The 16,556-nt window shown below is 39.6% G+C and overlaps 1 protein-coding gene across 1 annotated transcript in view; it reads right to left on the reverse strand.

The window, feature by feature from the left end:
• Positions 1–1,813: 1,813 nt before the first annotated feature.
• Positions 1,814–16,556, reverse strand: part of LOC111143022 (UBX domain protein 4) — a 56,941-nt gene continuing 42,198 nt past the window's right edge. The window contains exons 11-13 of the mRNA XM_022496438.1: positions 12,358–12,489; positions 11,196–11,395; positions 1,814–2,477 (exon numbers count right to left, since the gene is read on the reverse strand). Of these exons, the coding sequence (XP_022352146.1) occupies positions 2,339–2,477; positions 11,196–11,395; positions 12,358–12,489 (471 nt within the window). The 3' untranslated portion in view covers positions 1,814–2,338. The remainder of the gene's footprint in view (positions 2,478–11,195; positions 11,396–12,357; positions 12,490–16,556) is intronic.

Genomic DNA, 16,556 nt, shown 5'->3' on the forward strand with positions numbered 1-16,556 from the left:
CTTTTTAAATTATAAAGCTGAGGAGAGAGATCCTCCTACTAAATGACTGTGAATGACTCTTTTACATATGTTTCTCTGAAATTTAATTTTTTTCAAGCAAACAGACTTGAGGTACTCCAGGTTTCTGCAAGCATATTTCTAATAGCTATTAGCAGGGTCACACCCATTTGAAAGGTCTGGGTTTTTTTTTTAATCACATATTGCTGTATTTTTTAAGATTATAATCTTTACTTAAACGGGATGCTTGGTGGAAATTTTTCTTTTCCAAACTCACTTTTTAAGCTATCTAAATAATACGATCATTGCAGAAAATTGGGAAAACCTAATAGGGTACAAAAAGAATTAAAAGAACATATAACCACGTCACCATTGCTAATGTTTGGTTGTTTTCTTTACACTTTATCAATACAGTACTATCTATATATAAAACGTATGTACAAAGATGAGCTCAGACTACCTACAACTCTGTATTCTGTTTTTCTCCCCCCAACACAAAACAGGTAGTCAATGAATATATGTTAAACTGAATTATAAATTAGTACTGTACCATTTCTCCTCATCAAAAGCTGACTATTTCTGCAGAAGGCATTTGGTCAGTTTAAGACTTAATGAGTATGTTTGTACCTAAACTTTGTCTACATTAATAATCATTCCTCAGAAAAAATGATCAAGGACTTTGAAACATTTAAGGTTGTTGATGTTTTCCGGAAAGAGTATACCAGTCTTCACTCTTACCAACATCATAGCCCGGCTGTTTCCTTGTCAACACTATTACCGTTTTTAAAAATTTTTACTTCGGGGCACCTGGGTGGCTCAGTGGGTTAGGCCTCTGCCTTCAGCTCGGGTCATGATCCCAGGGTCCTGGGATCGAGCCCCACATCGGGCTCTCTGCTCAGCGGGGAGCCTACTTCCTCCTCTCTCTCTGCCTGCCTCTCTGCCTACTTGTGATCTCTGTCTGTCAAATAAATAAATAAAATCTTAAAAAAAAAATTGTTACTTCATACGTGAAAAACAGTTTGCTCTCAGAAAATTTCTTCCTCCTGTCACAAAATTCAGTCAGTCTGTAAGTACACTCAAAAGTGCTATCTTCCAATCTTAAAAGAGGAACTGTCAAGTTTACTCTCTTTTTCAAACATTAGGAGTTAGTGGTCTCCACTACCAAAACAAAGGGATGAAGTATCATGTAAGTCAGTTAAGAATCTCTTTAAAATTCTGGGGCACCTGGGTGGCTCAGTGGGTTAAGCCTCTGTCTTCGGCTCAGGTCATGATCTCAGGGTCCTGGGATCAAGCCCTTCAAAGGGCTCTCTGTTCAGTGGGGAGCCTGCTTCCCTCTCTCTCTCTGTCAAATAAATAAAATTAAAAAAAAATTTTTTTTTAAATCTCTTTAAAATTCTTAAGAATAACCAAATGAGCAAAAGTCATATCTTTATTCCATACTTCCTGTCCTACCTATAGGTACTTTAGGTCTTTGAAAGGTGACTGTCCAGAGCAAAACTTCAGGAAAAAGGCAGAAGAGAACTACCTGTAACTCAGCAGCTATTTCGCATCTGAGAAGAACAAAGACTGTACATAACATGACACCAACAAAGTGATGCCTCAGTGACTTGGGACATACAGTACCATAGCACCCATGTGTGTCAGAAAACGTCTTCCTCCAGTTATACGTCAAGTAGGGTGCTCACAACTACTTTTCTGAGATAGCTCCAGGGAAGTACTTGGGGGGGGGGAATCAAACGCATGACCTCAACAGAGCCCTGTGCAACAAAAAGATGCTAGGATAAGAAAACTTAAAGCAAAATTAAGATCATTTTGATTTTTGGAAAAGATTTTTTATTCAGTGTTTAAGATTAAAAACTACAAGATTTTGCTTGCAGCTGATGAGCAAAAAGAGAAAAGTTAAACATAAGTTATCATCTGATTGGCTAGTTAAAAATGCTCTGACTCAGAGTCAAATCACTCAGTGACGTACCAGTTACTTTGTGTGGACTTAAGAGTTCTGGAGCAAAATAGCTCTAAACAAAACCTGTCATCTGAGAGCAAGGGGCTAACAGGTATATGAGATACTGAGTAAGAAAGCGGATAACGGGGCTGTGGCAGACATTTTGATTCTTTTAGGCTTCTAGCAGTTGGTTACCATATACAAGGACCTAGCAGCCAGTTACATCATCTCTTGAGCTGTCTGAGGAGTTAAACAACTTTAACCCACTAAGCAGGAATACAGAGATACTTTACAGACCAGCTGGAAAACAAAAAAGCAGCCCCACTTCTCCAGTAGAATTTTAGTTGCATTAAATCATAAGGGAAAACAATGATTATTGCACATACTGTACTTGTCACACTACATCTGTTGAGTAGAATTTCCATTCCAGGTGTTGTTTTCATCTTCACCATCATCTTGAGTCCTCAATCTGTAGATCTTCCCCTCCTTTTTAAAGTCTTCCCCCCGTTTCTCCAGCACTCTTTTCCTGACTGGGTCCCTGACGTAAGAAGAGAGGGAGAGAACAGAAGGTGACAAAAAGTGAAAACAGCAGTCGTACAAAGCTATCTCCTTTACACTTCCATCAGGACAGGAAGCTGTACTTTATGGAGAGTCCAGGGGAGAAAATCACATCTCCTAACATGGCACAAGACTATACACGTTTTTGGCAGTTTAACTTCAACTGTTCTCCAAGCCAAACCAGCCCAGTCACTGCTCCATTTCCATGTTTCTCTTGATGACTTTCTAAGTCTTAGGAGAAAGGGGCCTTAAATAAATAAATAACCTTTATTATTTATGCAAACTAAAATGTGAGTAACTTACATGACACCCTAGAGCTTATCCAAGCTCCATTCCTAGCCTAATTTATAGAAATAATCAATTATCAGTTTTTAATCCTTTCATAATCTGTAAGGATTGATTTACATAAAATCTACTAAGAACAGACTGACAGCGTCCAAGATGGTGATGAGCAAAAAGAGAAAAGTTAAACATAAGTTATCATCTGATTGGCTAGTTAAAAATGCTCTGACTCAGAGTCAAATCACTCAGTGACATACCAGTTACTTCGTGTGGACTTAAGAGTTCTAGAGCAAAATAGCTCCAGAGGAGGAGTAGGAGACCTAAATTTTGTCTGGTCCCAGGAACTCAGCTAGCTAGCTATTAAACCATTCTCAACACCTGCAAACTCAACCAGAGATCGAAGAAAAGACTAGCTACAACTCTATGAACAGAAAAGTGACCACTTTCTGGAAGGTAGGAGGTGCGGAGAAGTGAATCTGGGACGACATATGGGAAAGACCGCGTGGGGAAGGAGCCTTGGTCAGCCAGCTACCAGCAAGAGCAGCAGAGCATGAAATTGGAACTTTCAGAAGTCTGCTCCACTGAGGGACATCACCCTGGTGGCTAAGCGAGGGGTGGAACCCTTGCTGGAACAGTACAGTCTCAGGACCCTTGGGGTCACAGAAAGACTGGGGGTGCCTGAGTGTGGCAGAGCTCCCAAGTACCAGAGCGGGGAATCTGGCTGCCAATAGTGAGCCCAGGAGTGGGCTTTCTGCTCAGGGTTGCCACAAACCATGATAGGCTGCACAGTTGGGCCACTGCTCTTGAAGTAGGGACCCACAAGTGGCAGATCCAGGGAGATTCCCCTTCCTCCCTTGGCAGGAGCAGAATGGGAGTGCACCCCAGGAATCTGCTGGGTTTGGGGAGTCCAAACAGGGCCATGTGCCAGAGACAGAAACACTTGGTCACACACTGGGTGAGCACGGAGTGTGGACAGAGACCAGGGAGACAGGAGTGATGGACTGCTTTTCTTTGAGAGTGCAATGAGGAGGGGAGCCCAAGCTCTCGGTTCCTCTGGGGCCAGAGAGTGGGATGCCAACATGTTCATTCTCATCCTCTAAAGCCAAGAGGAAAGCCTTCAGGGAACAAAAACTACTGTAACCCGAGCAGATTACTTAGCCTGGCCCCTGGCAAGGGTGGTACAGTTCTGTCTTGGGCAAAGACATGCAGTTTCTTCTAACAGACCAAAATATACCCAAAATCTAATGTATGGCTCTGTTCTATTCACCAGCCTGATCATATTCTACCCACCCCCCAACCATTTCAGGTCTCTTCTGATTTGTTTAGGGTACATTTCTCTGGGGTCATGGTTGCCCTCTGAGTATTTTGTTTTCTTGTTCATCTATTCTCAACAAAATGACAAAACGGGAAAACTCACCTCAAAAAAGAGAAGAGGCAGTACTGACTGCCAAGGACTTAATCAATATGGACATTAGTATAATGTTGGAACTAAAGTTCAGAATAATGATTATAAATACACTAGCGAATCCCTTCCTGGAGAAATGAAAGAACTAAAATCTAAAAAATTTAAAAACTAAAATCTGTTAGTCGAAATCAAAAAGGTTATTGATGAGGTGCAATAAAAAATGGAGGCTTTAACTGATAGGATAAGTGAGGCAGAGAGAGAATTAGTGATATAGAAGACCAAATGATGGAGAATAAAGAAGCTGAGAAAAAGAGAAACAATTACTGGATCATGAGGGAAGAATTTGAGAGATAAGTGATAAAATAAAGCAAAATAATATTAAAAATAATTAGAATCCCAGAAGAAAATAAGGGGGGGGCAGAAGGTATACTGGAGCAAATTATAGTGGAGAACTTCCCTAATTTGGGGAGAGAAACTGACATCAAAATCCAGGAGGCACAGAGAACTCCTGTCAAAATCAAGAAAAATAGGTCAACACCCCAATATCTAAAAATAAAACTTAAAAATCTCGGAGACAAAGAGAAAATCCTGAAAGCAGCTCAGGACAAGAGGTCTATAATCTGTAACAGTAGAAACATTAGATTGGTAGCAGACCTATCCACAGAGACCTGGCAGGCCATAAAGGATTAGCATGATACATTCAGGGTACTAAACAAGAAAAATACGCAGTCAAGAATACTTTATCCAGCTAGGTTGTCGTTAAAAACAGAAGTGATAAAAAACTTTCAGGATAAACAGAAACTAAAACAATTTGTGATCACCAAACCAGCCCTATAAGAAATATTGAAAAGCGGGCGCCTGGGTGGCTCAGTGGGTTAGGCCTCTCTGCCTTCAGCTCAGGTCATGATCTCAGGGTCCTGGGATTGAGGCCCACATCAGGCTCTCTGCTCAGCGGGGAGCCTGCTTCCCCCTCTCTCTGCCTGCCTCTCTGCCTACTTGTGATCTCCCTCTCTCTGTCAAATAAATAAATAAAATTAAAAAAAAAAAAAAAAAGAAAGAAAGAAATATTGAAAGGGGTCCTCTAAGCAAAGAGAGAGCCGAAAAGTAACATAGAACAGAAAGGAACAGAGACAATACACAGTAACAGTCACCTTACAGGCAATACAATGGCACTAAATTCGTATCTTTCAATAGTTACCCTGAATGTAAACGGGCTAAATGCCCCAATCAAAAGACAGAGGGTATCATATTGGATAAAAAAGCAAGACCCATCAATATGCTGTCTGCAAGAGACTCATTTTAGACCCAGAGACACCTCTAGATTGAAAGTGAGGGGGTGGAAAACCATTTATCATGCTAATGGACATCAAAAGAAAGCTGGCATAGCAATCCTTATATCAAACAAATAAGATTTTAAACCAAGGACTGTAATAAGAGATGAAGAAGTATATCATAATTAAAGGGTCTATCCAATAAGATCTAACAACTGTAAATATTTATACCCCTAACATGGAAGCAGCCAATTATATAAACCAGTTAATAACAAAATCGAAGAAACACGATGACAATAATACAATAATATAGGGGACTTTAACACCCCCTCCCTCACTGCAATGGACCAATCATCTAAGATCAACAAGGAAATAAGGGCTTTGAATGACACACTGGACCAGATGGACTTCACAGTTATATTCAGAACATTCCATCCCAAAGCGAGAGAATACACATTCTTCTCTAGGGCACATGGAACATTCTCCAGAATAGATCAGAACCTGGGTTACAAATCAGGTGTCAAGCAGTACCAAAAGATTGGGATCATTCCCTGTGTACTTTTATACCACAATGCTTGGAGACTCAATCACCAGAGGAAAGTTGGAAAGAACTCAAATACATGGAGGCTAAAGAGCATCCTACTAAAGAATGAGTGGGGGGCGCCTGGGTGGCTCAGTGGGTTAAGCCGCTGCCTTCGGCTCAGGTCATGATCTCAGGGTCTTGGGATCGAGTCCCGCATCGGGCTCTCTGCTCAGCAGGGAGCCTGCTTCCCTCTCTCTCTCTCTCTCTCTCTCTCTCTGTCTCCCTCTGTTTTCTCTCGATCACACACTTTAAAAAAAAAAAAAAAAAAAAAAAAAAAAAAAAAAAAAAAGAATGAGTGGGTCAACCAGAAAATTAAAGAATTTTTAAAAAATCATGGAAACAAATGAAAATGAAAACACAACTGTTCAAAATCCTTGGGGTATAGCAAAGATGGTCCTAAGAAAGAAGTATACGGCACTACAAGCCTTTCTCAAGAAACAAGAAAGGTCTCAAATATACAACCTAATCCTACACCTAAAGGAGCTGGAGGAAAAACAACAAATAAAGCCTAAACCCAGCAGAAGAGAAATAATAAAGATAAGAGCAGAAATCAATGAAATAGAAACCAGAAGAACAGTAGAACAGATCAACGAAACTAGGAGCTGGTCTTTGAAAGAATTAATAAGATTAATAAACCCCTGGCCAGACTTATCAAAAAGAAAAGAGAAAGGACCCAAATAAATAAAATCATGAAAGAGGAGAGATCACAGCCAACACCAAACAAATACAAGCAAGTATAAGAACATATTATGAGCAACTATATGCCAACAAATTAGACAACACAGAAGGAATAGATGCATTCCTAAAGACGTATAAACTACCAAAACTGAACCAGGAAGAGTAAACCTGAACAAACCCATAACCAGCAGGGAAACTGAAGCAGTAATAAAAAATCTCCCAACAAACTAGAGCCCAGAGCCAGATGGCTTCCCAGGGAAATTCTACCAAACATTTAAAGAAGAATTAATACTTACTCTTTTTGAACTATTGCAAAAAATAGGAATGGAAGGAAAATGTCCAAACTCTTTTTGAGACCAGCATTACCCTGATCCCAAAACCAAAGACCCCATCAAAAAGGAGAATTACAGACCAATATCCCTGATGAACATCGATATAAAAATTCTCACTAAAATACTAGCCAATAGGATCCAACAGTACATTAAAAGGATTATTCACTATGACCACGTGGAATTTATTCCTGGGCTGCAAGGTTGGTTCAACATCTGAAAATCTATCAATGTGATACAATACATTAATAAAAGAAAGGACAAGAATCATATGATCCTCTCAACAGATGCAGAAAAAGCATCTGACAAAGTACAGCATCATTTCTTGATTAAAACTCTTCACAGTGTAGGGATAGAGAGTACATACCACATCATCAAAGCCGTCCATGAAAAACCCACAGCAAACATCATCCCCAATGGGGAAAAACTGAGAGCTTTTCCCCTAAGGTCAGGAACAAGGCAGGGACGTCCATATCGCCACTGCTGTTCAACATAGAACTGTAAGTCCCAACCTCAGCAATCAGACAACAAAAATAAAAGGCATCCAAATAGGCAAAGAAGTCGTCAAACGCTCATTCTTTGCAGATGATATGATACTTTATGTGGAAAACCCTAGGGACTCTACCCTAAAACTGCTAGAAATCATACAGGAATTCAGTAAAGTGGCAGGACATAAAATCAATGCACAGAAATCAGTCATTTCTATATACCAACAAGGAGACAAAAAAAAGAGAAATTAAGGAGTTGATCCCATTTAAAATTGCACCCCAAACCATAAGATACCTAGGAATAAATCTAATCAAAGAGGGAAAGGATCTGTATTCAGAAAACTATGGAATACTCATGAAAGAAACTGAGGAAGACAAAGAAATGGAAAAATGTTCCATGCTCATGGGTTGGAAGAACAAATGTGTAAATGTCTATGCTACCTAGAGCAATCTACACATGCAATGCAATCCCATCAAAATACAATACCATCAACTTTTTTCACAGACCTTGAACAAATAATCTTGAATTTGTATGGAACCAGAATAGACCCCAAATAGTCAGAGGAATGTTGAAAAAGAAAACCAAAGCTGGTGGCATCACAATTCCGGAATTCAAGCTCTGTTACAAAGCTGTAATCATCAAGACAGCAGGTACTGGCACGAAAACAGACACATAGATTAATGGAACAGAAAAGAAAACTTAAAAATGGATCCCTGACTCGATAGCCAACTAATCTCTGACAAAGCAGGAAAGAATATCCAATGGAAAAAAGACAGTCTCTTCAAAAAATGGTATTGGGAAAACTGGACGGCCACATGTGGGAGAATGAAACTGGACCATTTCCTTATACCACACACAAAAATAGACTCAAAATGGATGAAAGACCTCAATATGAGACAAGAATCCATCAAAATCCTTGAGGAGAACATAGGCAGCACCCTCTTCATCCTCAGCTGCAGCAACATCTTGCTAGACATGTTGCCAAAGGCAAGGGAAGCAAGGGCAAAAATGAACTTTAGGGACTTCACCAAGATCAAAAGCTTTTGAACTGCAAAGGAAAGTCAACAAAACCAAAAGACAATGACAGAATAGGAGAAGATATCTGCAAATGACATAGCAGATAAAGGGCTTGTATTCAAAATGTATAAAGAACTTACCAAACTCAACAGCCAAAGAACTAATAATCCAATCAAGAAATGGGCAGAAGACATAAACACACATTTCTTTAAAGAAAACATCCAAACGGCCAACAGATACATGAAAAAGTGCTCCACATCACTCAGCATCAGGGATATACAAATCAAAACCATAATGAGATACTACCTCACACCAGTCAGAATGGCTAAAATTAACCAATCAGGAAATGACAGGTGTTGACAAGGATGCAGAGAAGGGGGAACCCTCCTACACTGTTGGTGGGAATGCAAGCTGGTACAGTCACTCTGGAAAACAGTATGGAAGTTCGTCAAAAAGCTGAAAATAGAGCTACCCTACAACCCTGCAATTGCTCTACGGGGGATTTACCCCAAAGATACAAATATACTGACCCGAAGGGACACATGCACCCCAATGTTTACAGTAACAACATCCACAACAGCCAAACTATAGCAAGAGTCCAAATGTCTATCAATAGATGAATGGATAAAGAAGATATGGTATACACGTGCACGTGTGCATGTGCGCGCACGCATGCACACGCGCGCGCGCACACACACACACCCAGGTATATTACACAGCCATCCATCAAAAAATGAAATCCTGACATTTGCAATGATGTAGATGGTACTAGAGAATATTATACTAAGCAAAATAAGTCAATCAGAGAAAGAGAATTATTGTATGATCTCACTGATAAGCAGAACTTAATGGGAAAGAGAAAACTGAAACAAGACAAAACCAGAGAGGGAGACAGACCATAAGAGACTCTAAATCTCAGGAAACAAACTGAGAGTTGCTGGAGGGAAAGGGGGTGAGGGGATGGAGTGGTTGGGTAATGGAGACAGGGGAGGGTATGTGATGTGGCGAGTACTGTGTATAGTGTAAGACTGATGAATCACAGACCTGTATCCCTGAAACAAATTATATGTTATATGTTAATAATGAAAGAAAGCAAGCAAGAAAGCAAGCAAGGAAGAACAAACTGAAGAAAGAAAAAGAGGAGGCAGGGAGAGAGGAAAAGAAAGGAGAGCAGAAGAAAGAAAAGAAAGTTAACTCATGCAATAATCTGGTTAAACCAAGGGACAGACGCAAATCTAGCGGTAGGAAGATCAACTGGATTACTCCAATGATTCTGGTGAGAAATTATGAGATCTTTGACTAAGGCAGTGGAAAGGAATGAAACAAAATATATTTATTTTGACAGATTAGATATAGAAGAGTAAGGGAAAAGGGAGGGGAAAAAGTTGACTATGAATTTTATTTCTTGAGTGATTAAATGAATAGATTTAGAATAGAAAAGAAAAGGTTTGTGGGAAAATATGTTTTATTGTCCAATGAATAAATGTATTTCATAAATGACAACTGAAAAAAAGAACAACAACAAAAAGGCTTTCAGCATCTGAAAATGGAAAGGAAAACGGGTGAAATATAAGCTAAGGCATTCTCCTTTGAATGGCGGGGGGTGGCAACCAACAAATAGTGGGACACAAAGCTTTGCTCTCCAGATATGCATTCACCCATCCTTTGCCCCATCCTAGTATCTCTTCCCTTATTCAAAGTAAGTTTTAAAAGCCCATACAGCAAGGCACCTGGCCGGCTCAGTCAGAAGAGCTTGCGACTCTTGGTTTCGGGGTCATGAGAGAGAGGAAGAAGCAGGCTCCCTGCTGAGCAGAGAGCCTGATGCGGGGCTGGATCCTAGGACCCTGGGATCATGACCTGAGCTGAAGGCAGAGGCTTTAAACCACTGAGCCTGAGCCACCCAGGCGCCCCTCAACAGTGTTTAACAGCAAGAGGTATATATTATAATAAACCATGCTATTATTTAATCAGAAAAAAACTACAATCCTACCTTCCAGGAAAATACTTCCCATTAACCTGTTTCAAATATGCAGAATCTTAACAGAGGTATAAGCTAACATCATTGGTATTATTTAGAATTACCATGCTAACCTTGGCCATCTGCAATAAAAAGACCTCTTGTTTAAGGGACCAGTGTAAAATAACACTCTGAAGAAGGCAACATTTTCAAATGAATATCCAGTTTTCACAGCCTGGTCTTTCTCTGAATGAAGACAGGTAGAAGACAAGAAGCAGACCAAAGCGCTGCTATAAAGGATTAAAATTATCTAAAGCACAGTGACACCTCCAAAAAAATGTATGCAAGATAACTATGAGAAATTAATTAAATGAAATATCTTGTTGGACAAAACATGGTTAGCAAGAAAGATACTATTTAGTCCTGCAAAAAAAAAAAAAATGTGCGCTTACAGTTACGGGATAAGGAGAAGTCAATAAACAAAGTAGCAGGAGTAGGTTCTAGAAAGGTAGTTGAGAAAACTTAGGTAGTGAGCTTCCCAGGAGAGATGATACAGTAAAACTTCAGAACATTTAATTTTTTTCCCTTATGTAGAAAGATGGCATAGTACCCATAACAAAAATGTTCATTTTGAATAAGGCACTGGGCATTACTAATACATTCTGCAAATGGGAAAAAAACAGATACCTTTTTTCTGAGTTGCTAGTTGATGCAAGGTTTGAGGACTCTGATGTTGCTGCTCTCACAGAGGTCTGTGCAGGAGGATTACTAAATAGGAAGTTGCTAATCAATCTCCAGATGGCGAGGAATGGGTAAAGGACTGTCCCCAACAATGTCCAAAAGTCTCCACTGGAAGAATGTACCATGGATGTATTTGGTCTTCCGGCCTAAAAATTAAGAAATAAACCTCAATAAAAGCTACGTGAGCCAAATCACATAACACTCAAGGTTCTAGATGAATCTTTTATCTGGAAAACAAAGTCCTATTGACTTTAGTTTACTGCAAGAAGGTAAAATTACCATCTTCTGCTCCTTTTCAGGTGTATATTTTATACAAACTTCTGGGAACTCCAGGAGCTCTGTTTTTTAAAGGAGTAATCACAACAATGAAACTAGAAAATAGTTCTTGGTGAAATGAACCAATCAAGTTTTAAGAAAACTAACCTTTTTGTAATGAAATCAACAACCTTGGTACGAAAAGCCTTCCTCGCTTATTAAAAAACAGGCAAAGGTTTCAAAACCTTAGTGAATACAAATTAATCCTGATTACTGGAAGGCTAATTGTTTTAGGTGTAGGGCTCTAGTTCAGAACCAGGAAAACTATTCTAATCAAAATATAGAAGACCTGACTCTCCATCTCTGGAATTTAGGGGATGCCTTGGCAAAGTCATTTAAACTTTCCGAGCCTCTTCATCAGAGATTAAAATACTGTTGTGAGGATCAAATGTGATGAATATGTTTAAAAACCAAAGTTACTTTTATGCTAAAAATTTTTTTTAAAAACTTGGTAAACCAGTAAGGTCGCACATATGTGAAAGACACTAAAACTATACATTAGACCAATACTATGCATTTCTTATTTTCTTCTCTTACTGGTCCTTTTTGTACATGAAAATAGATGAGGAAAAAAGGTGAAAACTAAAGTATTTCTTTAGTGCCTCATTAGCAATACAAATATAAAACGCACAGGATAATGGAACAATAAATTAATCTAACATTTTTTGGACAATCTGAATTTAATTACCCATAGTACATGTTTTACCATCCCTTCCATTGATTTTAAGAAATGATCAAGAGTAGAACAAACAGGATTGTAGAGATAGAAAAAAAAAAATACGTATATACGTACTGGCAACAGTACCACTGAAGCACTTGGGGCAAGTTCCAAATCCAACAATTTCTTTTTATAATCTTCTTTGGTAAATTCCCTCCGGGGAAACATGGTTGCTAGTGAAAAATTACCGTAAGTGTTGCCAACAGTCTGTAACATAACAGTAAGTTTTAAAACCTTACAAAGGTGCCTTTTTAAAGTAAGATATTACACACCAAATGCATCCAAAACAACTGCTTTTTTTTTTTTTTAAGATTTTATTTATTTGACAGACAGAGATCACAAGCAGGCAGAGAGGCAGGCAAAGAGAGAGAAAGGAAGTAGGCTCCCTGCTGAGCAGAGAGCCCGACGCAGGGCTTGATCTCAGGACCCTGGGACCATGACCTAAGCTGAAAGCAGAGGCTTTAACCCACTGAGCCACCCAGGCGCCCCCAAAACAACTGCTTTAATTCAAACTGCCTTAATTTTAAAGTTCATTCAGGGGCTCAGTCGGTTAAGTGTGTAACTCTTGGTTTTGGGTCAAGTCATGATCTCAGTTTTGTGAGATCCAGCCTTGTATCAGGCCCTGCTCAGAGCAGACTCTGGTCTAGATCCTCTCTGCCACTCCCTCCTCCTGTACCCCACCCTGCACATGCTCTCTCTCTCTCTCTCTCAAAAAAAATACGTAAAATCCTTCCTCAAAAAGTTGAAAAGAGAGCTATCCTATGACCCAGCAATAGCACTACTGGGTATGTACCCTAAAGATACAAATGTAGTGATCCGAAGGGGTACGTGCACCTGAATGTTTATAGCAGCAATGCTCACAAGAGCCAAACTATGGAAAGAAACCACATGTCCATCAACAGATGAATGGATAAAGATGATGTGTGAGATATATATATATATATATATATATATATATATATATGTCTATAGATAGATAGATAGAAAGATAGATATCTCTCTATATCTACAATGGAATACTATGCAGCCATCAAAAGAAATGAAATCTTGCCATTTGCAATGATGTGGATGGAACTAGAGGGTATTATGCTGAGTGAAATAAGTCAATCAGAGAAAGACAATTATCATATGATCTCCCTGATATGAGGAATTTGAGAGGCAGAGTGGGGAGTCTGGGGGGGTAGGGAAGGAAAAAATTAAACAAGATGGGACTGGGAGGGAGACAAACCATACATAAGAGACTTTTAATCTCATGAAACAAACTGAGGGTTGCTGGGGGGTGGGGGGACGGTTGGGTCACTGGGTTATGGACACTGGGGAGGGTATGTGCTATGGTGAGTGCTGTGAAATGTGTAAGCCTGATGATTCACAGACCTGTACCCCTGGGGCAAAGAATACATCATGTTAATAAATATAATTAATAAAAAAATACATAAAATCTTTTTTTTTTTTTTTTTAAGATTTTATTTATTTGACAGAGAGAGATCACAAGCAGGCAGAGAGGCAGGTAGAGAGAGAGGAGGAAGCAGGCTCCCTGCTGAGCAGAGAGCCCGATGCGGAGCTCGATCCCAGGACCCGGAGATCATGACCTGAGCCGAAGGCAGCGGCTTAACCCACTGAGCCACCCAGGCGCCCCAAAAAAATACATAAAATCTTAAAAAAAAAAAAAACAACTGGGACACTTGGGTGGCTCAGTGGATTAAGTGGCTGCCTTCAACTCAAGTCATGATCCCAATCCCAGAGTCCTCGGATTGAATCCCTCATCCAGCTCCTTGCTCAGCGGGGAGCCTGCTTTTCCCTCTGTCTGCCTCTCCCTCTGCTTCTGCTCTGACAAAAAGAAAATCTTAAAAAAATAATAGTAAATTTTAAAAAGTTCATTCAAATGTAAACTCACAAAAACATTTATAAAAACTCTGTGCTTCAAAAGTAGCCTGGGTGGCTCAGTGGGTTAAAGCTTCTGCCTTTGGCTCAGGTCATGAACCCGGGGTCCTGGATCGAGCCCCACATCCCGCTCTCTGCTCAGCAGGGAGCCTGCTTCCTCCTCTCTCTCTGCCTGCCTCTCTGCCTACCTGTGATCTCTGTCTGTCAAATAAATAAATAAAATCTTAAAAAAAAAAAAGAAGGGTAGCTCAAAGCTACCAAATCCAAATAGTACCTAAGCTTTTACAATCCCAAAATGACCACAACATAGCAAGAATATAGTTCCTAAAACCATCTAAACAAACTGAACAAAAATGAACAGTTGTAATATCTCTTCTGAATATTCCTGCAGTTTGCCACTAGTTTTCACTATACTTTGGCAAACTTTTATTACTATCTCTCTGATGTACATCTGGATTATAGGAATTCCCTATTAAAAATCTGGAATAGTTCAGAACTTTCCTCATATACATAAAATCAAGAGTTCACATCTTCCTTGTCTCAAAAAAATAAATGTCCCATAGTCAATCCGTGTTACACACACAATCCCAGATCCAGGAACCCACCACACTGGGCAGCATCATGATCACCTTCATAATTTTTAGTCACCTATACTTGTAAAATCTTAGCTAAGAGTTTTTCTCTCCCTAGAAGATTCCAAAGAAACAAACTAATGCTTTTGTTTTTTGTATTTTTTTTTTAAAACTGGAGATCACATACATACCTCTCACTTCTTACTCTAACATGAGGACATACAAGAATACAAAATTAGGTTACTGCACTGAAACAAAGTTTTTATTTATTTATTTTTTTTTTTTTTAAAGCTTTTATTTATTTATTTGACAGAGACACAGCGAGAGAGAGAACACAAGCGGGGCAGAGGGAGAGGGAGAAGCAGGCTCCCGGCCAAACAGGGAGCCTGATGGGGGGCTCGATCCCCAGACCCTGGGATCATGACCTAAGCTGAAGACAGATGCCTAATAACTGAGCCACCCAGGCGCCCTGAAATAAAGTTCTAATAGGACTGATGCAAAGCTCTGTTTTCTCATGTGGCTTCCTCCTTCACTTACCTGTGGCAGAAATGGTATGACTCAGACCAGGACCAATTATTCCCTTTTGGGAGGCCCCAAGTGGGGCTCCAAGGCAAAGGAAGAAGAGAGCTACTGGGATTGTTCCATTATAAGCTTAGGTTTTGGAAAAGAACTCTTTTTTTTTTTTAAGATTTTATTTATTGATTTGACAGAGAAAGATCACAAATAGGCAGAGAGGCAGTCAGAGAGAGAGAGAAGCAGGCTCCCCACTGAGCAAAGAGCCCAATGTGGGGCTCGATCCCAGGACCCTGAGATCATGACATGAGCGGAAGGCAGCAGCTTAACCCATTGAGCCGCCCAGGCGCCCCTAGGGAAAAAAGAATTCTTAAAAGTGTTTTTACATTGTAAAGCCCAGCAATGGCAGACAGCTTTTTAGGTACCCTCTTGGGATCCGTAAGTGAAACAGCAGACTAAATGGGGAGATGAGGTCTAGGAGAAAGATCTGAACCCTAATTTTAACCTTGAAAAGTCACATGAGACAAAGAGTGGGACACATGATGAGCCCAGATCCTAAAGGACATCTAATGCCTAGAATCCTTTTTGAAAAAGGCTCATTCAGAGAATAAAAACTATAGCTGACTTTTGAATAACATGGATGTGAACTGTGTGGGCCCACCCAGACATGGATTTTTTACAGTGCAGCACTATAAGTGTATGTTCTCTTCCTTATGATTTTAATATTCTCTTTTATCTAGCTAACTTTAAGAATATAATATATAGTATATATAATATACAAAATATGTGTTAATCAACTGTTATTGTTAAGGCTTCTGGTCAACAGTAAGCTAGTAGTAGTTCAGTTTATGCAGAACTGAAAAGTATACATGGATTTTTGACTGTGCAGTGGGTTGGCAACCCTTAATACCCACACTGTTCAAGGGTCAACTATAATTGGGAAAGTACTCATACCTTATTTTCTAAGATATAAAATTTCACACCAACTCAGATTTTGAGTTAAAGCCACATTCTGGAAGTAAATTCCTGAAGAAGATACTTGTTACCAAAGAAAGATTACTGATCTTTAGGTTTGGCCACCTGGCAGATGGCAGGAAAATGGCCAGCCCAAGGTGACCTGCAGAAAATGTGGAGAGGAAGAAAAAACTGCATCCCTTTAAAGGCAACAACTCCCTCAGATTAGACCTCTGAAGAATCATTTGCAAAAGCAGTGAGAAAAGTTTCCAAAACCTATTGTATGCTATTAGCAAATCCCTATTTCTATACAACAAACAGATGTGCATTCTCTCTGTGGCACTAATGCATGAT

The sequence above is a fragment of the Enhydra lutris genome, unplaced genomic scaffold (assembly GCF_002288905.1).
Source record: "Enhydra lutris kenyoni isolate GAN:26980312 unplaced genomic scaffold, ASM228890v2 scaffoldscaffold1, whole genome shotgun sequence".
Classification (NCBI taxonomy): Eukaryota; Metazoa; Chordata; class Mammalia; order Carnivora; family Mustelidae; genus Enhydra; species Enhydra lutris.